We start from the raw sequence: 26,212 nt of genomic DNA on the forward strand, positions 1-26,212 counted from the left end.
AACCAGGTGTTAGACCTGGTGGAGCTCAGTACTAGTGCGGAAGACAGCGTTAAGTTGATCAATAGTAATCTGTAGTCATAGTCCCATTGGCAAAAGAAACTGCAAATGATCATGTGAATCTATGTAGACAGTAGGCTGATTTACTTGGGTTGTTGTGTGTTTACTACATGTATCTGGCGTACAACTATCAGAGATATTGCTCTTAGGCACTTCCCACCTTTACTACAAGCTTCTGCCCCCTAACCTGGCCTGACTTCAACATCTCAAGACCTTGAATTACTCCTTGCCAACCACCGGGAACTTCTCGTGCCGGGTGGCAATCCAGACGTCCCTCGTCCACCAATGTCTGAACTTCAAGCGCCCACCTGGCTCCCAGGTCAAATTTGGACTGGTCCGCATCACGGTGGTAAACTCCATCAAGCTTTACCTCGCGGCCCATGACCACATATGTCATTGGCATATCCATTTTGACTGCTTTTCTCGTTCTCCACTCGTCGGGAGCATGTTCGAGGGATGCATATCTCGCTCCAGCGCGACCCAGAGCTGTGAAGCAACATTTCACCGATTCGGGTGTGGTGATGCAGTCGATCGCAGCTCGGATGGAGCCCTTTGTTGCATCGCGAATTGTCTCTCCGCATGTCGGCGAGGAGTACGGTGTTGTGGAAGCCGCCCCATACTTCTTCACAAGAGCCGCGGAAGCTGGGGAGCAGGTTGCGATGGGGTCATAGCCAGCACTGCGGTGGAACGTCAGTCAACCTACTCGAATTGCCGCTCACCAGGAGTTCAATCGCACGTACCTTGATAGCAATTGGCAAGCCATAGTGCCGGTGGCTGTAGCACCACCATATACCAGAACAGGCACGCGAGTCCCGTCAGGCCGCAATGGAGCAGGGTTTGATGGAGTGCCTGTCAAAAGAAGGGAGTCCTCCATAGCCAATGCCACAGTCGCCCATCCGACTCCTCCAAGAGCTGCTCCTTCCAGGTCACTCCATGAGTCTGGCACCCGAACAAGAAGGCGTCTATCTTGGATGAGGTATTCAGCAAACGCTCCAGAGTCTGGGTTGCCGGGATTTGAGCCGTGCATGGGACCACAGACTCGCATCCCGACGCATATGCTGTCGACTTCAGGGCCCGCTGCGACGATGGTGCCCATGAAGTCACAGCCCATGATGGCATTTGGTACCGGATGGTAATCTGGCATCTTGTAGTCAGTCGGATTCAACGCAACAGCAGAGACCTTGACTATGACATCGTGAGGCTCTCTGATTTGCGGCATGGGCCGGTCTCGAGAGACCAGCGGCGGGCCTCCGCCATTGGGAGATTGAACAAGAGCTGTGATTGTCGTTCCTTTGGCCATTTTTGAGACTTTGTTGTTCAATTTTACCATCTACTGACATCAAAAACCATTGTCTACATGCTGCCCTCTTTTATTGCGATAGTCCTACGCGTGTACCATGGTATCATGAACTCAGCCCTTCTATGCAGGGTCCTTGACAGGCTTCCAGATATCTCCAAAGCTGATGGGTCGGTTTCCCGAAGGATTGGGTCTGCATATCATCCCCTGTTCGGATACAAGTAGGTAAGCCTCCGAAGAACCCTCCGACTCCGGGTTCCGAACCGAAGTGGACCCGGCGGATGCGGACGGGCCCCAGCGCTTACAAGTTCCCGAAGCCGGATCCGAGTCCACCCGTAGAACGATCCGAGAAGGATGTCAACCCCACTCCTAGTCTCGGCCATCCCATCCGGTAAGCGAGCTGGAGTTTCTGGAACCTTACGGCGGGAAACTTGTGAGAGTCAGACGACGGTCCACAGTCGGCGAGAGCCCTGCATGAAGTGTCATGAAGGATTCTCAGGCCATCCCGTTCTGGGCTCCCATGATCTCGGTCTCGTCCAGGCTTCCAAGTCATCCCATTTGCGACGTTGCTAACTCGCTGCGCGTCGCCCCCCACATCCCATCTCCCACAAAGTCACAGTTTGACGGAACTGCCTCGAGTGTTGATCCAGATGATATATCTCATCCGAGGGTAAGAGCCTGAAGAAGCGCTGTTGAGATTGCCATTTTCCAAGGCTTCGTCTGTCATTGCTACGACAGAGGAGAATCAGGAACAATAAGCAACTATGGCTTCCCCAATTCCCTCGGCGGGTTTGCCCACGACTTTGGCCAGCAACTTGACTGATTTCGCCGGCAATGTCGTCAGCGTGATCAGTCCGTACATCCCAGATGCTATCAAGTCCAACCTCAACTCGCTTGCGTCGTCCAAGTTGACACAGGAAATGACAAAGAGCTGGAACTGGGCCGCGTACTCTACGCTTCTCATCGCAAGCATCTACGTCTTCGATTGGGGAGCGAAATCGCGTCGCGACAAGAGGCTTCGCGATTTCGGCTCCCCGCCTCCTTTGGTTCCCTTCAAGGCGCCTTTTGGTATGTACTCATACCTGCAGAGAATCCGCCCAAAGCTCACAACTTGATGTACAGGGATCGACTTGGCTGTGTACTCCTTATACAGATTCTTCAAGTTCACCTTCTTCGAGCTTGTCAACAGCTGGCTTGAGGCCGTACCTGGCCGTACTGTCGAGATGCGTATGTTTGGCACAGGCCTCATCTTCACTGATGAGCCCGCCAATATCAAGGCGATAATGTCAACAGAGGTAAGCTTGGCGATTTATCTAGGCTGAAATTCTAAGGATGGGGGTTTGTTGGATGCACGACAACTGACAACGTGGAATAGTGGTCCAGCTTCGGAAGAGGCGAAGTCACCAAACGTATCTGGGGAGATATGCTCGGAGAGACACAGATCTTCGTTGGTAAGTTGCTGAAACTAATCAATTTTTGTGGACTTGGTATACTAATGTGGGGTCTCAGTGGACGGAGAAGACTGGCACAACAGCAAAGAGCGCATCAAGGGGCATGTAAGTGCAAACCCTTATTCGTATTTTGCAACATCATAATTCTGATCTTAACGATTTCAACTCTTCAGGTTATGAAGATGCGCTCGGACGATCTTGAGATCACCGAGAAGCATGCCCAGCAACTCTTCAAGCGTTTTGATGTCGGCAAGCCCATTGAAGTCTACGATGTCGCCGACCGTTATCAGCTCGATGTAGTCTCAGAGGTGTTCTTCGGCGAGTCTGCTGACTCTCTCACGGGGCACCACCCTTTCAGAGACCCCATGGAGACCCTGCACCCCATCAACACGGCGCGAATGTTGTTCGGAAAGAATGCTTACTATGTCAAAGACAAGTACCTGGCTCCCAAGGCGCTCAAGGAATTGAACGGCTATACTTCGGGAATTGTCGACCGCGCGTATGCAAGAGACCTGTCAAAGAAGTCGCCTGAAGATTACAACATGCTGGACGACCTTGTGAGCCAGAAGAAGAGTGTCAAAGTAAGTGAGAGTTCCTGAGGCGCAGATGAATTGATACTCACCGAGGTTACAGGATATCAAAGACTCCATGATGACCATCATGCTTGGTGGAAAGGTAAATCAGTTCAGTCGAACATTGTGAAACCGCTGAGTTCTGTCTAATCATTCCAGGATCCCTCGGCAATTCTTATCGCTTGGGCTATCTTCCTGATGGGCAAGTACCCAAACGTCATGAAGAAGATGCAAGCCGAGGTTGCGCGAGTGTAAGTACATCAGTCAAGTCTGTACCGGACCAACGGCGAGAGAAACTAATTCCTCTCTTCAGATCTGGCGACGAGCCCCCTTCTGCATCTGATCTCAAAGAAATGACTTACATCCGACATGTCATTAACGAGACTTTCAGACTGTATCACCCTCGTAAGCAGTACTTGAGGAGTCCTTTGAGTGTCCGATGATTAACCATGACAAGTCGGTATGAACGTTCGGATGGCCCTTAAGGACGCCACCCTGCCGATCGGCGGAGGAAAGAGTGGAAGAGACCCTGTCGCAGTTCCCAAGGATACAACCATCAGTAAGTGGCACTACGTAAGAAAAGCTCTGGAGATGAAGTAGCTCACCCAAGTACCATCACAGTCTACTCTCTTGGTGGTCTTCAACGCCGCAAAGATATCTACGGTGAGGATGCTCTTGAGTTCCGACCCGAGCGTTGGGAGGGAGCCAACATCAATCGCTGGCACTTCATTCCGTACAACCAGTAAGTCTTCAAACTCCCTCAGACAAAACTTCTCAAGAAATAGTCAAGCTAATGTTGATGATTGAAAGCGGTCCTCGTCACTGCCTAGGTCAGAAGTTTGGGCAGCAACAGATGGAGTACATTCTGGCGAGAATTTGCCAGGAGTATCAAGAGATTCGGATCCCCCCCGGCCAGCCGGAGCAGCAGATCCGCATTGAGTTGAACTTGAAAATGGCACATCCTTGCATGTGTGAGTTTGTCAAGAAGAACAAAGGCAACTAGGTTTTTGTAGCTAGATATGGACCACCGCGTATGATGCGTCCGGAGGATTTGGTTCCAATTGAGTCTTATTTACTCATACATGGTGAGGCGTCCGCAGAAATCCGCGATGGTAGTTGACCAGTCGTCTGAGAAATAGCCATTTTATAGCAAATCACGAAATAAATGCCCATGAGTTCAAAGAAGCGGACCTTGTTGATTCGACAGAAGTCTGCCATCTGATTAATGGATCCGAAAGACAATTCTAACGAATGATCCACAGCTAGAAATCTTTGCGTTCTTTCACGTGATGTTTCACTAAAGAACACCGAAATCCCATTGAAGACTGACGAAATATTTGGCTAAGGGAAGAACTCCTTTGTAGTTTTGAGTTTCAGGTACTCGAAAACTTCAACCTATGTTGGGCAACAGGGTCATAGTACATTTTGTATTGATCCTGAAAACTATCTAAGCCGTCGAAAGGAGTATTACGACTATCCGGAGGCGAGAGGCACGCGGCTTCGACTCTCGCCCATCTGCACTGTCCACTCGCCAGCCCACTCTTCTCGAACTCTTACACGCATGCCGACATCCTTTGTAGGTGGCGAAAGGGTAGCAAGATCCGCATGATTTACAGCTGGACTCTCGTCCCAAGGTCCATTCATAGGTGATATATCGGCCCTCGTGGCAAGCAGCGCAGCTATAATGAGAATCTCGGTTGCGGCAAATTGTCTCGCCGGGCATAGATATGGCGCAGCACCCCACGGGACAAAGCCGCTGGCAGTCGAAACATCTCGCTCGCCTCCCTTCTTGGGCATGAAGCGATATGGATCGAATTGCAAAGCTGTCGGGCCCCAAATGCCAGTTTCGTTGTGAATGACATTTCCGGGTACTTGGAGGTAATTACCCTCTTTCAAAAGGTACTTATCGTCCAAAAGCGTGTCTGTCAAGACTTTGCGGAAGCTGGGATTGACGTGGCGAGTTCTCTGAGTTTCTTGGAACACCGAGAGGAGGAGGGGACACTGAGACTTGAGTGCAGCGACGTCAAGCACGAATCCTCCGTCTTCTGACTTGATAACTGCGTGTTTTGTGAGCTCTTCTCTGACCTCGTCGAGGATTTCTTGTCGTGAGAAGAGTTCCCACAAGGTCCAATACAGAGTCGGCGCTGAGTTACTGAAGGAGGCAATTGTGAAGATCGCAGCTTGCTTAGCCTTGTCCGTACTCGATACCCCAGCCTCTCCCAGAACACGTTGATGCTCTTTCATAAGATGAGAGCTCTCCTGGGGGAGCTTTTTGCAGTACCTGATGTATGACTGAAACACCTTTTCTCTTGCCGCGTAACCCTTCTTCGTTACATCGAGCCAGCCAACCAGGTGGGCAGTGAGATATGTCATCCATTTCCTTAAACATATAGTTAGTGTCGATATTGTGTTTGAGACAATCAGAGAAGGTTGGAAGTACCAGTAAGAGTTCTCGATTTCCTGGTCGAGAAAAGGGTGCTTCTCTCCATAGACGGCACAACTTGTTGCTTGCACAACAGCATGTCTAGCCCAAGACAACAACGGTACTGCTGCCTTAGCTGAAAGCAACTCATCAATGTCTATTAAGACCCTCTTGCCCATCCGAAGGCTCAGTTCATCAAGATGGCGGCCTGGAGCCAAGCTCATCTTCACCGACTGGCTTAAGTCATCGGGCAGACTGCCCCCAAAAATCTCGTAAGTCGCAGGAGAAGCATCGCCATACTTTCGCGCAACGAGCTGGAGGAAAGGTCGGAAAGACAGAGCTCTTGATTGCTTCTGGATGAATGGTAGAAGCCGGCTGGAAGCACTGATGTATACCTTGAAGTTGAAACATCCCAGGGTATAAATCTCGGCTTCGGTTGAATTACTGCCGAATATTTAGTTATTAGGTGCTCTTGATACTTTCATCGCAACTACAAGTGAATCAACACACCTTGTCTTTCTGTAGTAGGTTGGCCCTTGACTCATCAGTCCCAAGACATGTCCGATAAGGGGAAATCTCGAACGTATCCGGACCGGCTCATTTGGATCATCTCCAGCGTTGTAAAAGATATCTGCGGCGTAAGCCAACAGGGCTAAGCCAGTGAAGGCGTACAGGATTTCGCGAAGCATTTTGCTAGTATCAAGCGCGACGACTCTTCCCTAGGATAGGAGGCTCGTGGCTTTGTGCCGCTGGAGAGTCTTTAGGCCCGACAGTAGTCGGATCTAACCGTGACGCGTGCATGGATATGTGGATGCATACGTAGCATTTTGAAGATTCCTTGGATTCCAGATTGAATTGAAGAACGAGTCGTATTCCAAGTGTGGATCGAAGGATGCCAAGCCCCACGTTCATCCGGGGTTCAGAATCCTCCACGGGTGGGACATCGTCTGATTCAAACACGCCCTCTCGGTGCCTTTTTGTAAAGTGGCCGAACGAGTGCTTATCCGTATGTCCGTTTCAGGTCAAGACTTCGCTGACTGTGTCCGGGGTTTTGCTGACTGCATCGAATGGGTTACCTTTTGGGGCTGAGGGCTTACTACAAATCTATGATGCACGAGTGAGGTAGTCTGGTAGACTCAACTGTGGCTCTGTGGATGCACGGCATCATAACCGGTATACGCGGCCCGTACCACTCCCCGCATACCAATCCTCAACGGGTCAGTCCGAGACGCTAACCATTTTTTTACTTTGCCATACGAAAAAGACAAGGAATGGATAGATCTGGCCATGGGCCCCGGCTGCTGGACCTTACCAGGCAAAGGACTGCTCCGGTGGGGAGGAACTTCCGCAATGAACTCCTTCGCCGGCTGGATGGTATTAGCGCCAAGACTAAGCAAGCGAGCCTCGAGAGAACCCACCTCAGATGCGACCCGTTGCCAAGGACTGCCTTCACTGCATATTCAAAGCAGTTGCCTGGAGCTCTGGTCGGTCAGATTGGAAGAGAGGGGGTTTCCACGGATAATAAGCCGTTATTGTCTTGGTATAATTGGACATGCTACGCGAGTGGCGGAAAACCTAGCATCACTAGTCAGTTGTCGATGGAACCCCACGAATAACACATTCCTACAACCAGGTTTCGTGTGGAGAAGGAACCTGTAAGATGCCCCAATTGCTTCTCTCTGGCGACATGTCTTGGCCCGTTTCCTAAGCTGTCAAATTTGAGACAATTTCAGAGTTTCGACTTGCATGAGCGAGGGCCCTAGACGCCCAAGTAGTCTACCGAGAGAGCGTGAAAGTGGGCTGAAAAACGAAGAACGTACGTTTAGTCGGATTGGGAAAGCGTAGGATCCAGTGCCTGCGCAATAGAATGTCACATTTGTTCGTCTGATAGTTGTTCAAAAACATAACTCAAAGATTCCTTGAGCCTCCGAAGGTCTTGGCTCCCGCTCCGAATGACTTCAAATACACCGAAACAGACTTCCACGCGGAGCGACAACCCCCTGATCATATCGCACGGACGATTAATCGGAACGTCCTCCCGGTATTATGAACAACCAGACAGCAAAGAGATACGCTTGCGACCGATGCCGGGAGCAGAAGCTCAAATGTCCCCGAAGCCAACCGGATGGTGGCACCTGCGAGCGCTGTCTCCGTCTAGGTGCAATGTGTGTCACGAGCATCGGCCGACCATTGGGACGGCCTCCAATACATGCAAACCACCGTGGTCAGGTCGAGGATAGTCGATCGCTGTACGGCGCCCGGAATGGTCGCTCCTCGACGCATCGTGGTGTGCGTGTCACAATGGGTACGGATCCTACGACAACAACACAGAGCCAACCGCCAGATCCAGGCCCCTCACAGTTCTTCACCAGCAATAGGGTCCTGGATCACGTTAATACTGCCTCGACCATGTGGTTAGATGCATCAAATTTCCCGACTGCGATGTCAACTTCCGACGAGCCCACCATACCCTCGTCAAGAGCACACTCACACGTCTTCTCCGACTTAAGCGTCCCCGATCTCGACTTCGGAGATCTAAACGACATGGCCGAACATTTGAACAGGGATCTTCACGAGCCAATGACGGATGTTGAAGACAAGCTCTCTGGTCAAAGCGGGATCGCCACACCTAGCACCTCGAACGCTGGCGACACGGGGGCCCATGTGGTAGGCCTCCTCGGCAGTATTTCCCATCAATTAGCAGAACTCAAGGATCAGCCATGGGAGTCTTGGAACCCGCATCTCACAAAAGATGCATTTCAGCATGGGAAAGATACGGAGTCACCAGGAGGCCGGGATCTCAACATTTGGAATCGCGTTCTCAATGTAACCATGCGGTTCGCAACTGTCCTAGAGTCCGTGACTCCTGTGCCGCCACCGGCACTATCTTTGACATTGATGCTTCTATCAACATATGTCCAGCTCGGTGAGCTGTTTGAGATCGTATTCAATCGCATGAGCCGGTGTTTGCGCGAAGGGTCCGGATCGGGGACATCGGCCGCGGGCCAGGCTCAGCTATTAGCGCAGCCCACAAGCATACAGCTCATGATGATGACTCAAGTCTTTGAGTATCAGATGCATACGGTGGAGCGACTGATGGGTCTACCTGCAGAGTTTCGAATTTGGGACCAACGAGATAGCACAAACGAGGGCGAGGCTGGGATTCTTGGTCGCTTGGAGACTTCTGAAATTGTTCGGGGCGTGATGAGACAATCGAGGGAGACTTTTCAAACTATTAGACAAGCTAGCAATCGGATTAGAGGCTCGAACACATAGATGATAAGAGCGGTGGCATGGAATTAGAATAAGAGGACTTAGAAATCATAGTCTCTTCAAGTTTAATTGCTACGATCACACATCTTCTGATTGAAGCCATCTTGCTGTCAAAATAAGTCAAATCGCAGGTCTGTGTCCCAAATGAGTTTCACCAGAAAGAGGGAGAGATCCGGATATCACGAGGAGCGGCAGCCATTATCGCAAGATCATCGCCTTCGTCGTCATCGGTTCCCATTTCGATATTTTCGAAGAGAAATTGATAAAACTCATCCAATACAAGTACCCTATCTACATACATTGAACTGTTGCATTTCGGCTAAAGCTCAACTGGTACTTAGATTATCTTAGTACATGGATAGAGCCGTGTGGAAGACTTAGCAATGTCTCTCATCACACCTTTCGCTCGAAAGGAGTAATGCGAACGTGCACCTTTGGCTTTTGCCATACGATGTAGAGTCGCAGATCCCGATCCCAGTCCATCTCATTCTTGTTCAAGAGCTCCCACTGGAACTTCCAGCAAAGTTTTGCGAACATGATGCGAAGCACCAGGTAGGCCATGGCTTGGCCAAGGCAGTTGCGAGATCCGACACTAAAGGGCCTAAATGCAGCTCGGTCATCACCATCAAAGACATGATCATACTCTGCATGATCTTTAGGAAGCCATCTCTGAGGCTTGAACTCGTACGGCTTGCTGAAGTACTTCTCCGAGTGAGTTGTAGCATATGCGCAGGACGAAACGACGACCTGACTCTGAGATCAGTTTTGATTCTTCCACAAACGATCTGAGAAGGTGCTGGAGATCGGTAACTCGAGAGTAGACTGGATTACTTACGCCTTTTGCCACGTAGTTCCCATCAACAGTGTGGCCAGGACTGATTCTTGGAAGTCCGTAAGGAACATTCGTGTGAAGTCGAATAACTTCCTCAATAGTAGCATTGAGCCAGGGCAGATCTTGAAGCTTATCCTCCGTAATATCTTCATACGACTTAAAAGTCGTTCTCAATTCGTTCTGTAGCTTTTTCATGACCTCATCGTTCGTTGTCAAGAAACACATACCCGCTGTCAAAACACTCGAAGATTCGTAATGATCAAGAATGAGATGGCCGGCTTGAGACACGAGGAAACCATCTGGCGGGAGCGCCTCCTCGTTCTTCAGAAATTGGGTCATGTAGTCCAAGTCCTTGCGGTCGTGACGCTCCTCCACACGAGTTCTGATGAGCTTCTTACTAGTCGAGTGAGCTCTGAAGTAGCTGAACGCCACTTTTGGCGGCAGGAAGACATAAGACAATGGATAGAGCAGGGGAAAGCGACGCATGACGTTGCGGAACGTGGCCCAGTGACCAATGCGCAACAGTGACTCTAAGATAGGGTGGTTTTGGCCTATTCGGTGATCATGTCAGCCGGAATTCCAGCGCAAATGAGTTACAAAATTTCTCAAGCACAAAGGCCCGTGTATAACTTGCCAGATTGAATGTTTTTGAAATTGTGGCCGAGTGTGATCGAGCCACCAAGATCACATGTGGCTCTTTCAAACCATGGAGCAATGTCAACCCCCGCTTCAGTCGCAGGTGAGTTCTTGAGCACTTCGACAAACTCATCCACGTCGGCATGAATGATGGGTTCGTACTGCTTTAAAGACCGGGGACTAAATGCAGGAGCCAGTTGCTTGCGGGCAGCCCGGTGCTTGTCGATATCTCTTTCCGAAGCTAAGCCCTCGTACTTGTCCCCGGTGTCAAGCATATCAGACTTGACAAAGCCAGGCCGTCCATTGATGCTGCTGGTGTAGATGTCTTGCCAAATTTTGTGTTAGGAAGTTCAGCATCAAGATAGGTCCCAGGGAACATACCTGTATAGGCTTTGGGAGTTATGAAGACCAGCTCGTTGGGTGCAATTCTAACAACATCGCCTATTCATGTCAGAAAGTCAATTTCCCACCTGAATGTGATTAAGGCTCACCATAATCTTTGAAGGCTCGTTGCATCGCCCATGGATAGCGACCGGACAGCCTGAAGACATTAAAATCAGTCTTGGATGTTTCCTGGGATGCACGCCCTTTGTCGAAGTTTGTCAACCTACCATTGGTATCCATACCAGACGTTGGAAACTGCAGCAATCTTGGGTCCAGGATATTTTGCTAAAGGATGAAACCAAACCAAGTAGATGGTCCGGATCACACTGTAGGCTATGATCTAGAAGATGGTTAGACACATCACTCTACAGTATGTGCAGTGGTTATCGAGGTGCAAAGGGTTACTAACACAGCCGAAGGCAATGGTGGCGTTATCGCGAGTTGCCCAACCCGAACCAGGAAACTCGAGATCCAGCATGGTGGCGGCAGCAGGATGGATTGATGCGCCAAAACGATTTTACAGCCCGGCCCCGATCAATTCCAAATTTGACAGAATGCGGCGACTACATGTAAGACTTCATGTCTCCATCACGGATTAGTAAAAATTTGAGCCCTGGACGGGACATCCGCGCATCCCATAGACCTAGAAGCCTAAAGCGTGCAAGCAAAATGATAAACGTGGCGATGAACTTGCCTCAGCCGCCACATCTGCAGGGAAAGTCACCGACTCGGTGATCGGCTTCTTTCGCACAGAAGCCAGCCTTCTCACTACCCAAAAGCGAAGTCGACGAGTCTCTGTGCGAAGGATTCCTTCTGAAGAACTGTTCTGGCCAATCGGTTTGCCCCCACATTGTACTCGTAAGATCCTAATCAGGCCGTTCGGAGGGCTTTCTCACACCTTCGGAGGCATAAGACGTGATCCTCCCGGGCTGATCCTACCGAACCCACTTACTCCCGACGTGGGGGTGTCAGCCGGCTCTGACCGCAGATTCGGAGCCCACTAAGGCACAGCTCCAGGGACCAGTTTGCATCCAGGTCCTAGGCTTTGCGATGACAGGTGACAGGGATCGAATCCGACGACTGCCTGTTCAATATTTGCCTCAGGGTCTGGATTCACATCGGGTAAGCGATATGTTGCCGAGCTGGAGAGTTGAAGCTTGGGAGGCATAGTTATTGTAGTCTGAATCCAATCGTCAATCAAATAGTACCTTTGGAAGCGATAGCTTAGATCGCGCCTCTTATTCCTATTCTTTGAACGCATCACGCGGGGATTACACAGCGCCTCTTGAGCCTGCCGCATTGTACAATACCAACAACCGTCTACCATCATTATCAAGGGGCTTCTCTAGAAGATTTCACCAACCGTCGCGATCACATTATTCTGAGCACGTCCAGTCGCTTAGTATGGCCTCCCCAAGCATGGCTTCCCAAGGGAACGAGCCCATTGCGATTGTCGGAAGCGGCTGCAGGTTTCCAGGAGGTGCCAACTCGCCCTCCAAGTTATGGGATCTGCTCCGGGAACCGCGCGACGTACTCTGTGAGATCCCGCCCAGTCGATTCGACGTCCGTGGATTCCACCACAAGGATTCTCAGTTTCCCGGTCACGCCAACGTCAAGCACTCCTACCTACTTCAAGAAGATGTCGACAAGTTCGACGCCCAATTTTTTAACATTACAGCGCCGGAAGCAATAGCCATGGACCCCCAGCAGCGCCTCCTTCTGGAGACAGTTTACGAGGGCTTGGAGAGCGCTGGCTTGACTATTGAAGGCCTCAAAGGCTCCAACACTGGTGTCTATGTCGGTGTTATGTATGTCGACTACGAATCTCTGCAATTTCGAGACTTGCAGCACGTCCCAACGTACCTTGCAATTGGTGAGAGTTGCACCCTCTAACACAATGAAGACTTTACTAACAGCCCCAGGTACCGCTCGGAGTATCGTTTCCAACAGGATATCGTACTTCTTCGACTGGCATGGACCCTCACTCACTGTAGACACCGCCTGCTCCTCCAGTCTGGTCGCGGTGCACCAAGCCGTTCAGGCTCTGCGATCCGGAGAGGTCCGTGTCGCATTGGCCGCCGGAAGTAATCTTCTTCTCGGCCCCGAGCCTTATATCCACGAGAGCAAGCTGAAAATGCTGTCTCCCGATGGTCGCTCTCGCATGTGGGACCAAGGTGCTAACGGCTACGCACGCGGTGACGGCGTGGCCGCTGTTGTTCTTAAGACGCTAAGCGCTGCACTGGCTGACGGTGATCACATCGAAGCCATTATTCGCGAGACTGGCGTGAACCAAGATGGTCGCAGTCGCGGCATCACGATGCCCAGTGCAGCGGCGCAGGCGTCGCTCATCCGCGCTACCTACGCCAAAGCAGGACTCAATCCAGAGTCCGACACCGATCGTTGCCAATACTTCGAAGCTCACGGTACGGGAACGCCAGCAGGTGACCCGGTTGAGGCCGAGGCTGTGCACACCGCGTTTTTCGGCAACAGAGATCCTGCTGCGGATCGTCTGCTCGTCGGTTCCATTAAGACCATCATCGGCCATACGGAGAGCACAGCCGGTATTGCTGGTATTCTCAAGGTCGTGCAAGCCATGAAGCACGGCTATGTACCACCGAACATGTTGCTGGAAAACCTCAATCCGAACGTTTTGCCTTTCTACAGCAACTTGAAGATTCCCCAGGAGCTTACCCCTTGGCCACAGCTTGCACCGGGTCAAAGCCGGCGAGCCAGCGTGAACAGCTTCGGGTTTGGTGGTACAAACGCGCACATCATTCTCGAGGGGTATGAGGCGTCCAGTTCCGAGGAAGACAACGACACCCAAAGCGTCGCTCCTTTCCTCTTCTCCGCTCAGTCAAAGCAATCGCTTTTGTCTAGTCTCGCCGCCCACGCCGAGTATTTGGAGCAACATCCCAAAACCAGCCCTTCAGACCTTTCGTGGACACTGCGATCACGCCGCTCTCGTCTTCCCTTGCGACTGGCGCTGCCAGCGTCAACCATTGAGGTGCTCCAGACCAACCTAAAGGGAATCATTGGCAACAGCAACTTTCAGTTGGACTCCAAGGCTGCCGGCACCAGCACCAAGGAAGCTCGCCTCTTGGGCGTCTTCACGGGTCAAGGTGCGCAATGGGCTCGCATGGGAGCTGAGCTTGTTGAAACCTCCCAGTACGCCTCTGACTTGCTAGCCACCATGGATGATGCTTTGGTGCAGTTGCCCGAGGCCGACCGCCCATCTTGGACTCTAAGGGAGCAACTGCTCGCCGAAGCGAAGACGAGCCAGATTGGCAGTGCTTCAGTTGCGCAGCCTCTGTGTACCGCTGTTCAAGTCATCCTTGTTGAGCTCCTTCGTCAATGTGGTATCAACTTCGCTGCAGTAGTTGGTCACTCCTCTGGAGAGATTGGGGCAGCCTTTGCTGCTGGAGCCCTATCTGCCATTGACGCTATTCGCATCGCATACTACCGTGGCCTTCATTCCCGTTTGGCTGAAGGTCCAGAGGGAGTGCAAGGTGCTATGCTAGCGGTTGGAACGACTCTAGAGGACGCCGAATCTATCTGCAACGATGACTACTTCCTGGGAAGAGTCAAGGTTGCCGCATGCAACTCTGCGACCAGCATCACCATCTCTGGTGATGAAGACGCGATTGAGGAGATGATTGACATTTTCGAGGACGAAAGCAAGTTCGTTCGACGTCTGAGGGTAGACAAGGCTTACCACTCACACCACATGGTCCCTTGCTCCCAGCCGTATTTGGAGTCCATGAAGCCATTCGCCATCCAGATGAAGCAATCTGACTCGAAGTGTACTTGGGTCTCCAGTGTCAACCCGGACCGGTCCCTCGACGCGTCAAACAGTTTTGATGCGTCATACTGGGTCGACAACCTCCTCTCGCCAGTGCTCTTCATGCAAGCAGTCGAGAAGGCCATGCAGCTCGGTCCTTTTGACGCTGCCATTGAAGTCGGCCCTCATCCTGCTCTCAAGGGTCCCGTTCTTGACACGCTCAAGGAGCAAAAGGTCGAAATTCCGTACACTGGCTTACTCCAGCGCAACACCAACGCAGTCCAGAGTGTTTCCTCTGCGATCGGCTATGTGTGGACGCACGTTGACAACCTCATCATCGACTTTGATCGCTATGAATCTGCACTTAGCGGACCGAAGCAGCACCACTTCATATCTGATCTGCCAACATATCAATGGAATCACTCTCAAGGGTATTGGCACGAGTCCAACCTGTCAAAGAACCTGCGCACAAGGAGTCAACCCGTTCACCAGCTTCTCGGAGACTTGCAACCCCAGAGCTCAGCTCACCAGGTCACATGGAAGGCGATCTTGCGCCCTCATGATCTCCCCTGGGTTCACCACCACAGAATCCAAGGCCAGACGGTCTTCCCCGCAGCTGCGTACGCTGCCACGGCGTTCGAGACCATTCCATTCCTTGCGGGAGAGACTCCGGTTCAGCTCATGGAAATCAAAGACTTGGTGATTCATCAGGCTTTGGTATTCGGAAACGATGAGCAAGAGTCTGGCATCGAGGTTCGGTCTGTCATCAGCAACATCATCCGCGACGACCCTGCTTCTATCACAGCCCACTTTACGTATGAGGCATGTATAGGATCACACAAGGACTTCCAGCTTGTCGCAAGTTGCGAGATCTCCGTCTCACTTGGAGAGGCGTCTCGTGACACGCTGCCCGCGACTGCCCGGATCGAGCCTTACATGGTGGACGTCGATACAGAGCTCGCGTACTCTTCCCTCAATGATGTCGGCTACGGGTACACGGGTCCCTTCAAAGCTCTGTCTGACTTAAAGAGAAAGCTTGGCAAGGCGTCTGGATCTCTCGCCTTGACAGCACCTGAGTCTGATGACGAGGTTCTCATCATCCACCCCGCGGTTTTGGACGCAGCCTTCCACTCTATCATCTTGACTTTCAGCTACCCTGAAGATGGCAGACTTTGGAGTCTACATCTGCCGACCCGAATTGACAAGATCAGAATCAACCCTTCCTTGTGTGGGCGTCACTGGTCAGGCGCTGCTGAAGTCCCATTCGTCGCATCCATGGCCGACGACGCTGAGTCTGCGGATACCTCTGGATTCCAGGGCGATGTCGATATCCATGACCAGGATGGAGAATTCACTGCTGTTCAGGTGGAAGGACTCCACGTTGTCCCCTTCACCCCGGCGTCCCCAGCTGATGATCAGCAGCAGTTCTATGCTACGCACTGGGTGCACTCTGAGCCTAACGCTGACATCCCTGGCACTTACGATGCCTCTGCTCAAGACAAGGAGATGGCAGTCATCCTAGAGCGCGGCAGCTACTTCTACCTCCGACAGCTGGAAAGCCAGATTCCAGAGGGTCACCCCGGACGATCTGACCCGTACAATGCCGCCTATCTTTCTTTCGCTTCCCATACTCACAAGCTCGTCCAGCAAGGCAAGCATCGCTACGCCAAGAAGGAATGGCTCAACGACACGTTGGAAGACATTGTCGCCCTATCCAAGCCGTTCTCCGATCAGCCCGAAGTTAAGGCCATGCATATTGTCGGAGAGCAGATGCCTCGAGCTATTCTGGGGGAGACAACCATGCTCGAGCACTTGATGAACAACGGACTGTTGGCCGACTACTACGCCCAAGCCCGAAGCATCAACCGAGGCACCGACCTCCTAGCTGAGACTGTCGTGCAAATCCTGCAGCGGTATCCAGAGAGCAAGATTCTGGAGGTCGGCGCCGGCACCGGACAGGCTACTCGAGAGATTTTCAAGCGGGTGGACGACAACTTCTCAACGTACACCTTCACCGATGTCTCAGCGGCCTTCTTCGACAAGGCCGAGGCCGAGTTCGAGGCATTTGAGGACCGCATGGTGTATAGTGTTCTGGACCTTGAGCAGGATATGAAGACTCAGGGCTTCGAGGAGCACTCATATGATATTGTCGTCGCCTCCTTCGTGCTGCATGCCACGAAGAGCATTGAGCAGACTGTGCGTCGCGTGCGATCGCTTCTGAAGCCTGGTGGCTACCTCGTTCTTTACGAGGTCACAAATACCGACATCATCCGCGGCACCGCACTCTTTGGATGTCTGCCAGGATGGTGGCAGGGCGTTGAAGAGGGAAGAACCCTGGGTGCTTGCGTGTCCGAGTCCAAGTGGGATGCCATACTGCGCAAGACTGGGTTCTCAGGAGTCGACACCATGACGCCCGTCAAGGATGCCATGTCTCTCCCCAATTCCGTCATGGTCTCGCAGGCTGTTGATGACTGGGTCGAGTTCATTCGGGAGCCTTTGTTGGCATCTCCATCGCTATTTGTTGGACAATCTGTCATCAAACATCTCTTCATCATTGGAGGAGCCACTTTGCGTGTTTCTCGCTTGGTGCAGGACATTCGAAAGCTGATCCATGCTTTCTGCGATGAGATTACGGTGGTTGAATCACTGGAGAGACTTGATGATGTCGAAATCAACGAGAACGCCACCGTCCTTGTTCTCGAAGACCTCGATCATCCCGTCTTCAAAGAAATCACAACTGCTCGTTGGGCTGGCCTCAAGCACCTCTTCGGATCTGAGAAGTCTATCGCATGGATCACCCAAGATCGCATGATCGACAATCCCTTCGGTAACATGGGTGTCGGATTCGCCCGATCGGCCTTGTGGGAGATTCCAGAGATCCGTTATCAGTTCATCGACTTCCAAGATGCGCACCGTATCGACGCCAGAGCGTTGGTGGAGTCGGTCCTGCGCTTCCAAATGTCTGGTTCGGTCCAAGAGCAAAGCCAACGCAAGTCCCTTTGGTCTGTCGAGTCTGAGATCGTCATCGACTCGGACGGACGCCAGTTGGTTCCCCGGATGAGACCTGTTAGCACCGCCAATGATCGCTACAACGCGGCTCGCAGGACCATTGTGAAGGACGCTCAGACTCTGACCTCTCAAATCGCTATTGAAAGTGTAGATGACCGGCATATACTTGTCGAACGGCCTTCTGTTGCCCCTAGCCTCTCCGATGGCAGCGCAGTCACCTTGAACTTGACGCATTCCAGCTTGTATGCCATCAAGATCGACGGTGGGGATGCATTCTTGGTGCTGGGAAGCTGCCCAACGAGCGGCACTCAGTACGTTGGACTTTCCGAGTCTGTTGCCTCAGTAGTCAACATATCCAAGAGGAACCTCGTCGCTTGTTCCATTGCCCCTGAGTCTGCGGCGGTGTTTTTGGCAGATGTTGCTGCGCAGCTTCTGATGCCAGCACTTGCGGGGTCCCTCAGCGAAGGAGACACTCTCTTGGCTCACGACGCTCCCGAGGCGGTAGTGAAGCTACTCAGTAGTCATGCTAAGCTTGCTGGCATCAAGTTGGCTTGCACTACCTCTTCGCGAGAGGTTGAAAAGCACACTGATGCCGTCTACGTCGGACGTTACATGCGCCAGTCTGAGATCAGGGCGCTTCTCCCTACCAACATCTCCCGATACATCGACTTCACAACACAAGAAGGCCCATCACCACTGTCTTCCTCCCTTCCAGGCAGTATTCCTGTTATCAATGCGTCTTCCCTATTCGCCGCAACTGCAAAGATGGGCCGAGCGTCTGGCAACGACGTCAACAAGCTACTGGCAACTGCAGCGACCCATGCCAGTTCAGCTCTTGAGAACCGTACGCAGGATGATGCGGCAATTAGCCTGATTAGTGTTCAAGATCTCGAGACGGTCAAGGGGGCTCCTGATGCCCTTACCATTGTCGACTGGAACGCCTCTTCTGTCTCTATCACTGTACAACCCGCAACCGCCCAATTCAAGGCTGATCGGACTTATTGGTTGGTTGGACTGTCTGGCGATCTTGGAATCTCTATCGCAGACTGGATGATTCGAAATGGCGCCAAGTACCTAGTTGTCACTAGTCGCAACCCGAAAGTCGATGAGACGTGGCTTAAGATTACAGAGGCGAGAGGCGCAGTGGTTCGTATCGTGGCATGGTAAGCTGACCGTCATACCAGGTTGAAGGCATAGACTAACATTAGAAACGCAGTGACCTCACCGACTACAACGCCCTCTCGCAGGCACATCGCGAGATTTCCAGCACGTTGCCTCCGATCGCCGGTGTCTACCAAGGCGCCATGATTCTGCTTGATATGTCGCTCCGCGATATGGGACTGGAGGATTTCAGCCGCGTTCTCCGTCCCAAGGTCGAGGGTAGTCTGAACCTTGATCGCGTTTTAGGAGATGAGCCACTAGACTTCTTCATCTTCTTTTCCTCAGTTGCAACTGTCGCAGGTAATCCTGGCCAGGCAGGTTACACGACCGCCAACTTGTTCATGAGTGGCATGGCGCAGCAAAGACGCAAGCGTGGTCTGCCCGCGTCGGTCGTGGAGCTTGGCTTGATCATGGGCACAGGCTACATCACCCGCGAGAAGGGCAATGTCCTCACTCGACCCTCTTTTGAGCGAGGACTCTTGACAATCTCCGAGTATGATGTTCACCAGACACTGGCAGAGGCCATCCAGTATGGCCATCCCGAGTCGGGTGCCGAGTGGCAGATCTCCATCGGACTGAGACGGATGCCGGCCAACGCGCCTAACCGGCCGCAGTGGTACAGCTATCCTCAGTTCGCGTGTCTCACGGAGAGGGTCGCTGTTGAAGACACAAGCGCGGCTAATACGCAAGCTGGTCCGTCTATCAAGGACCAATTGGCCAATGCGACTACGAGAGATGATGTTGAGAAGATCATCACCGGTGAGATCATAACTACTTCTGCTCCCGCTTCCCGTGAGATCAATGACTAACATAACATCAGAATCTTTCATTGCCGAGATGCGCAAGATGCTCCATCTCAGCGACGACTATGCCATCACAACCGCCGTTCGCACCGACGAGCTGGGCCTCGACTCTCTGGTCGCCGTCAGGATCCGTTCTTGGTTCCTCAACAACTTCCAGGTCAACATTCCTGCGCTCCGGATTCTCAAGGGCGAAGCACTCCAGGGTCTCATCGACCACGCTGTGGAGGAGATACCGGAAGAGCTTGCACCCAAGTTGTTCTCTTCTTCTCAGTCTGAGGACACATCACCATCCTCTGAGGAGTCATCCCAAAACTCTGGAACACCACCTTCGACCGCTCCCGAGACAGAGAACTCATCTGTAGTCAACGGCGATCTCGGAATCAAGGAGGAGAAAGAGGCAAGACCTCAGGAAGTTCAGTTGGAAAGGTTCGGGCGCTTGTCTTACACCCAGTCAGTATTCTTGTTTGTGCACGAACTCTTGCCTGACAAGACCACTCTGAACAACACAGTTATGCTTCATCTTAGCGGGGAAGTGCGCATTCCCGATCTCTCCCGCGCTGTTCGAGCCTTAGGAGAACGCCACGAGTCGTTGCGTAGTTGCATCTGCGAGCGCGACGGCCAGCCCAGCCAAGGAGTCATGAAGACCCCGTCTTTCGCCCTCGAGCACAAGAGGATCTACACCAAGAACGAACTCTTCGATGAGTACGCAGCACTCCGGGGCCATGTCTTCGACCTTAGCCGAGGCGAGACCAGCCGTACGATTCTACTGTCATACTCGCCACGGGATCACTACCTTTTGATGAGCTCTCACCACATCTTTTTCGATCGAGCCAGCAATGACGCTGTCATGGGCGACCTGGAGCGCCTGTACAACGGATATCCCCTCGACCCGAACCCTCTCCAATACCTCGATTACTCTGATGACCAGCAAAGGCAGTACTCGTCCGGAGAATGGGACGAGGCCATCAACTTCTGGCGCCACGAGTTTACCACTATTCCCGATCCTCTATCCCTCCATCGCAGCCAGATCTCTGAGCGGCAGCCTCTTGAGCGCTACGCCTCCCGCATCCCAGACTTCCGCATCGACAAGCAGCTCTCAGCAAAGATTCGTCAGGTAGCTAGGAAGTATCGCGCCACGCCGTTCCACTTCCACCTCGCGGCCTTCAAGACACTCCTGCACAGGTTCCTCGGCACCACCGACGTCTGTATCGGTATCGCAGACAGCTGCCGGCGAGACGATAGTATGCGCTCCGGCATCGGCCCGTTCCTCAATATGCTGCCTCTGCGCATGGCCGCAAGCGCTGAACAGCCCTTCCTTAGTGCTCTGGACGAGGCGAGGGAGAAGAGCTTCGCTGTCCTTGCCAACTCTATCCCACTCGAGGTCATCTTGAACGAGCTCCGCATCTCACGCCAGGCTACTCATACACCCTTGGCACAGGCATTCATGAATTATGCCGAGAACGACCTTGAAGACGGCCAAATGTTCCTCGGGTGCCGGATGACGATGATGAAGCAGGAGATGGCTGAGCTTCCTTACGACATTACCTTCACCGTGATCAACAACACCACTGGGGATACACGCATTCTCTTGAACTTGCAAGAGTCCTTGTACACAGAGTCTGATGCGCAGATCTTGCAGCATGGATACGAGGATATTCTTCGCGAGTTCGCCAACGCACCGGATCAGGCTGTTGGTAGCGCTTGGCACTTTAGACCTGCTGTTCTGCAGAAGGCTCTTACATTGGGACGCGGTTAGTTCACCAGAGAGCAGTATCTTACTTTGCATCGTATCAGGGTACTAACATCCATTCAGGCGCGACTTTTAACTCATCTTGGCCCGAAACCCTCATTCATCGATTCGACAGCTTCTTCCCGACTGTCAGGGAGAGAGTTGCCGTGACCGACGACGCTAGTGACTCGATTACCTATGCACAACTCTCTACTAAGACGAACGCGATTGCATCGGAACTCCTTCGTCAAGGTGTCCAGCCCGGCTCCAGAGTCGCTGTCTTTCAGCACCCATCAATCTGTTGGATACCTTCTCTCCTTGCGATCCTCAGGATTGGCGCCGTCTATGTCCCACTCGATGTCAATACACCAGTCGCAAGACTATCTCTGATCGTGCGCGACAGCGAACCTTCCTCAATCTTAGTTCATTACTTGACGAAAGACGATACAACAAATCTGGAGCTAGAGAGAGGTACTTCTCTAGTCAACGTGTCAGCCTTGGAAGAGTTGAGTGAGAAAGAGGTTCCCAACCTCGCTCAACCAGACGCACCAGCCATTATTCTGTACACCAGTGGCTCAACGGGAACCCCGAAGGGAGTCATCTTACGCCATAGCAGCTTGAAGCACGAGTTCGATCATTGTGCGGCCACCTACGGGTTGAACCAAGATGATGTCGTTCTCCAGCAGAGCGCTTGGAGCTTCGACCTATCCGTGACGCAAATCTTCTTAGCTCTCGGCGTGGGAGCCCAGCTGCACACGGTGTCTCACACTCTGCGCGCCGACTCGCACGCAATGGTCCAGCTTATCAAGGGCCGAGGTGTGACGGCCACCTACGCGACTCCAACTGAGTACAAGAGTTGGTTGAGACGCGAAAATCAGGGCACATTGCGGTCCTCGGTCTGGCGGCTGGCTTTGGTCGCTGGAGAAGCCGTCACTGAGCCGCTTCTACAGGTCTTCCGTGAGGTAGATCGCGAGAGTCTCCGTCTATTCAATGTGTACGGTCCGACAGAGACAACATGTGGATCTACCAAAATGGAGCTATCGTACCGTGAGCCTGGGTTTTATGATGGAACTATTCCCGTTGGGGTGGCATCGGCAAATGAGCGGTTTTATATCTTGGACGCCAGTCTGAGCCTTCAGCCGGTTGGTCAGATGGGTGAGATTGCCATCGGTGGTGTTGGCGTTGCCAAAGGCTACCTGAATATGGAGGATCGGACTCAGGCATCCTTCTTGCCGGATCCCTTTGCAACCGAGGACGATCTGAAGCGCGGATGGACGACCATGTACCGAACAGGAGATGTCGGATACCTGCAGCCCAATGGGACCCTCGTTCTGAAGGGACGCATCGGAGACGACACAGAAATCAAGCTGAATGGTGTTCGTATTGATTTGAAGGACGTGGAGAATACCGTCGTGCAAGCTTCCAACGGTCTTCTCGCCGATGCCGTGGCGTCTCTTCGCAGCACATCTGACGGGTCGGTCAAGTTCATGGTTGTTCATGTCGTCTTCTCGGGCGAGAGTCTGACCGGCTCTACGAGCAAGTTCCTCAAGAAGCTTCTCGCAGAATTGCCATTGGCACGCAACATGTGTCCCTCGGCCCTCATCCCGATTGACTCGCTTCCCAGAACGGTAGCTGGCAAGGTCGACAGACGGGTCATCGCTTCTCTGCCGATCTCGCAGGGGCTTTTCCATCGCGCTGAGCATGATGGAGATGGTTCCGAAGGGTCCAAGAGACTGACCACGGCCGAGAAGATACTCCAGAGCTATTGGGAACTTGTGATCCCTGAAGAGCTGATTGGACTGCACGACATCGAAGCGGATTCCGATTTCTTCACCATCGGAGGTAACTCGCTTCTTCTGATCGAGCTTCAGGGTCGGATCCGTGCGGATCTCGGCATCTTCATCGAACTGCCCAAGCTTTTCCAAGCTACTACCCTAAGGTCGATGGCACGACTTCTTCCCGGGATTGACGATACGGAGCCGGAGCTCGAAAAGCAAATCGATTGGGCAAGCGAAACTGCCCTGCTGCCGGGAGATACTGCTTCTGAGCGAGATACTGCCGAGCCTGTTACGAAGCCTCCTCGCACTGTTGTCTTGACCGGAGTCACTGGTTTCCTCGGCAAATATCTCGCCAGATCCCTTGTCAAGAAGGAGAACATCGAGAAGGTCATTTGCATAGCCGTCAGGAACCCCAAGAACCAAGCTCGCCAAGATCTACTTTCTGAGCTTGGGCCAAAGGCTGAGTTCTACGAAGGTGATCTGAGCTTGTCTCGCCTGGGTCTCACGGAAGAAGCAGCCCTCCGCATCTTCCAATCCGTCGATGCGGTGATCCACAACGGCGCGGATGTCTCGCATCTCAAGACTTACCCCTCCCTCCGCGCTGCAAACCTCGTCGCAACGCAGGAGCTCGTCCGACTGTGCAGTTCCCGGCAGATTCCGCTGCACTATGTATCCACCACGGGTGTCGCCATGTATACCCCTTTCAAGGAGCTGGCTGAGGTCTCGGTCCGCGAACATATGCCACCAGCGGACGGTCAACACGGCTACGTTGCATCGAAGTGGGCCAGCGAGGTATACCTCGAGAACGTCCACGCAGAAAGCGGTCTGCCAATCTACATCCACCGCCCGTCGAGCATTATGCGTCCCGAGGCCGACAGGACCGGCGAGAACCCGGCCGCTGATGTTTTACAGAACATGCTGGATTACTCAAGGCGGGTGCGCGCCGTGCCAGCCGCACCTGGTCTTCGCGGCTTTGTCGACTTGGTGAAGCCGGGGACGGTCACTAGTGGGGTGGTGGGGGCTGTCATGTCCGGGTCTAAGGAGGATGAAGTTGTGTACATCCACGAGTCTGGCGACTTGGAGTTGAATGTGAGCCAAATAAGAGAGCATTTGGAGACTGAGACGGGAGAAGCTGTTGAGGCATTGGTTTTGGATGAGTGGATTGATCGCGCGGAGGAGATTGGGCTGTCGCCTGCTATGGCTGCCGTGTTCCGGAGTTCACTGGGGTCTGGGGAGCCGATGAACCTGCCAAAGTTATTGAGGCGGTGATTTCTAATGGGGCATATTTGGAGTTCTGGCTGTATCCTGTACGTTTTGCCATCATTAGTGTCATTGAAGTCTTGTACATATTCTTGCGCATTGGAATAGTGGTCTGAAATGTTCTGAGTATCCGAGGCTTTTCTTCAAGTGATGTAAGCGTATCGTGTTTCTAAGTTTCAATATTTTCAAAAACATGCCTCTGTTAGCCCGATAGCTGAAAAACGTTTTCACTCTTGACTTACTACTCACGGTATGTTGCATGGCCATAATCGGGCGAACCACTTACTACGTATACCTTGACCGTTGAAAGGTTTGCACGACCTGACGTCCGAGTCAAAGTAAACAAACGAGTGCCAATTGTCTATTCTGGCTGTCTACTTCTTTCTGTCCAACTCTATCGTGGCCTTTCTAGGTCTTCTCTCCTGCACAGGGCGTTGTGTTGATGGGGGCTTGGGTCCCTCAAGGCTGTGGGATGACACATCCGAAGCCGTTACTACCTTGTCTTGAACGGCCGACGGGGCTATCAGAACCTCCTCATCCTCCGATCTATCATCCTTCGCGACCCCCAAGAAGACAAACTTGTAAGCGCTTCGCAGCAGGCAATACAACCAGAACAGGTTCAGTGCCTGCAACAAAGCCAAGAGGCCAAAGGTGATGAAGTTCGATAACGGGCACTTGTACTGCTCAGTCTCCCAGTTCAACTCATACGGCCCAACGGTACTAAATTCGGATCCTGGCAGCGCAGAGTAGAGAATCCGCAGGTTGATGTAGTGTCGTAGGTAGATCCACACTGCGATACACACCCCAAACGACACCCCCTGAAGCTTGTTGTCGAGATAATTCAGCGATTTCGACACTGCCAGGAAGAAATCGCTGATATCGTGCGTGATGTACACCGCGATGCCCATATACGCAAAATGGAAGCGGTAGCTCAGTGCAACCAGTGCAACCGTGACGACATGGTGCGCGACAAGCTCATGGAAGTCTTTGCGTCGTTGTTCCAGGCCCAGCACCATCACCACTACTTGCTGCGCCCAGAACGCTGCCTGTAGGAGGTAGTAGCACTTGAAGCTGGCGTCGTGCGTGCGGTGTGGAAAGCCCTCGTACATCCCGTGGGTGTCGAAATACCACACTGGCGTACGGCTCATGACGTGCAGGCCCCAGGGTCCGATAACAGTCACGTAGAGCGCCGTGTACATGTTCTCCGCGAAGCGTGCGCGCTTGGCGCGGGACTTGATGCCCCATGCGCGAGCGAGGGGTGTCAGGAGCTCCTGCATGCAGACCTCACGGGTGAAGGTGAGAAATATTGTGTAGAAGGCAACGAAGGCGATGTCCCAAGGTCCCTTGCCATATTGTGTCATCCCGGGGCTGTCATCGTCGAGCTTGTAGGAGGGGAATATGAAGTGGTACGTCGGATTAGAGTCGGTCGGATTGACGGCGTAGAGGGAGAGGATCGCGATCGTGAGGAACAACGGGAACGCCCAGGTCCGACGACGCAGGAAAGCGAATACTTTCGTCTTCTTGCGCTTCGAGTAGCTTTTTGTCTGGCGGCTGTTCAACATCTGAGGCGGAATCTGAGCGCCTGGCTGGAGGTCCATGTAGTTTGCGCCCATGTTGTAAGAGGTCGTGGGGTTTTGGGTCTCGGCGGGAGTCCGTGAAGTGCTTCGTCGTCGCGATCGTTTGGTCGTCGTACTGACGGTAGATTCGAGTTGTCAAATTACACCTTAGCTTCCGATCATTGATCCAATTGATCAAGACGCTTAAAGCTGG

The 26,212-nt window shown here is 52.6% G+C and overlaps 6 protein-coding genes across 6 annotated transcripts; 2 read left to right on the forward strand and 4 right to left on the reverse strand.

The window, feature by feature from the left end:
* Positions 1–101: 101 nt before the first annotated feature.
* HER10_EVM0001274 (alcohol dehydrogenase GroES-like domain-containing protein) lies at positions 102–1,428 on the reverse strand. The gene is made up of 2 exons (XM_035471029.1): positions 798–1,428; positions 102–734 (listed from the first exon to the last, which is right to left on the reverse strand). Exons 1-2 carry the CDS (start codon positions 1,385–1,387, stop codon positions 203–205), a joined length of 1,122 nt encoding a protein of 373 aa, XP_035336882.1. The 5' UTR covers positions 1,388–1,428; the 3' UTR covers positions 102–202.
* Positions 1,429–1,778: 350 nt separating this feature from the next.
* On the forward strand, positions 1,779–4,602 carry HER10_EVM0007286 (cytochrome P450). The gene is made up of 11 exons (XM_035476845.1): positions 1,779–2,422; positions 2,477–2,649; positions 2,730–2,805; positions 2,864–2,910; positions 2,979–3,386; positions 3,439–3,480; positions 3,537–3,628; positions 3,691–3,782; positions 3,835–3,936; positions 3,999–4,119; positions 4,188–4,602. The coding sequence occupies exons 1-11, from the start codon at positions 2,119–2,121 to the stop codon at positions 4,378–4,380; spliced, it is 1,650 nt and encodes a 549-aa protein (XP_035337350.1). The 5' UTR covers positions 1,779–2,118; the 3' UTR covers positions 4,381–4,602.
* A 114-nt stretch (positions 4,603–4,716) lies between these two features.
* HER10_EVM0008622 (uncharacterized protein) lies at positions 4,717–7,488 on the reverse strand. The gene is made up of 3 exons (XM_035478137.1): positions 6,310–7,488; positions 5,818–6,243; positions 4,717–5,757 (listed from the first exon to the last, which is right to left on the reverse strand). The coding sequence occupies exons 1-3, from the start codon at positions 6,486–6,488 to the stop codon at positions 4,851–4,853; spliced, it is 1,512 nt and encodes a 503-aa protein (XP_035337461.1). The 5' UTR covers positions 6,489–7,488; the 3' UTR covers positions 4,717–4,850.
* Positions 7,489–9,227: 1,739 nt separating this feature from the next.
* HER10_EVM0007353 (cytochrome P450) lies at positions 9,228–11,594 on the reverse strand. Its single transcript, XM_035476912.1, has 7 exons — positions 11,334–11,594; positions 11,152–11,264; positions 11,032–11,081; positions 10,922–10,981; positions 10,539–10,865; positions 9,908–10,455; positions 9,228–9,819 (listed from the first exon to the last, which is right to left on the reverse strand). The coding sequence occupies exons 1-7, from the start codon at positions 11,400–11,402 to the stop codon at positions 9,466–9,468; spliced, it is 1,521 nt and encodes a 506-aa protein (XP_035337356.1). The 5' UTR covers positions 11,403–11,594; the 3' UTR covers positions 9,228–9,465.
* A 749-nt stretch (positions 11,595–12,343) lies between these two features.
* On the forward strand, positions 12,344–24,451 carry HER10_EVM0012075 (beta-ketoacyl synthase domain-containing protein; the record flags this gene model as incomplete). The annotated part of the gene is made up of 5 exons (XM_035481478.1): positions 12,344–12,797; positions 12,847–18,874; positions 18,928–19,631; positions 19,693–21,426; positions 21,489–24,451. The coding sequence occupies 5 exons, from the start codon at positions 12,344–12,346 to the stop codon at positions 24,449–24,451; spliced, it is 11,883 nt and encodes a 3,960-aa protein (XP_035337761.1).
* A 365-nt stretch (positions 24,452–24,816) lies between these two features.
* On the reverse strand, positions 24,817–26,055 carry HER10_EVM0001170 (TLC domain-containing protein; the record flags this gene model as incomplete). Its single annotated transcript, XM_035470926.1, has 2 exons — positions 24,817–25,266; positions 25,300–26,055. The coding sequence occupies 2 exons, from the start codon at positions 26,053–26,055 to the stop codon at positions 24,817–24,819; spliced, it is 1,206 nt and encodes a 401-aa protein (XP_035336865.1).
* Between the last annotated feature and the right edge of the window lie 157 nt (positions 26,056–26,212).

The sequence above is a fragment of the Colletotrichum scovillei genome, assembly GCF_011075155.1.
Source record: "Colletotrichum scovillei strain TJNH1 chromosome Unknown Contig00002, whole genome shotgun sequence".
Lineage (NCBI taxonomy): Eukaryota > Fungi > Ascomycota > Sordariomycetes > Glomerellales > Glomerellaceae > Colletotrichum > Colletotrichum scovillei.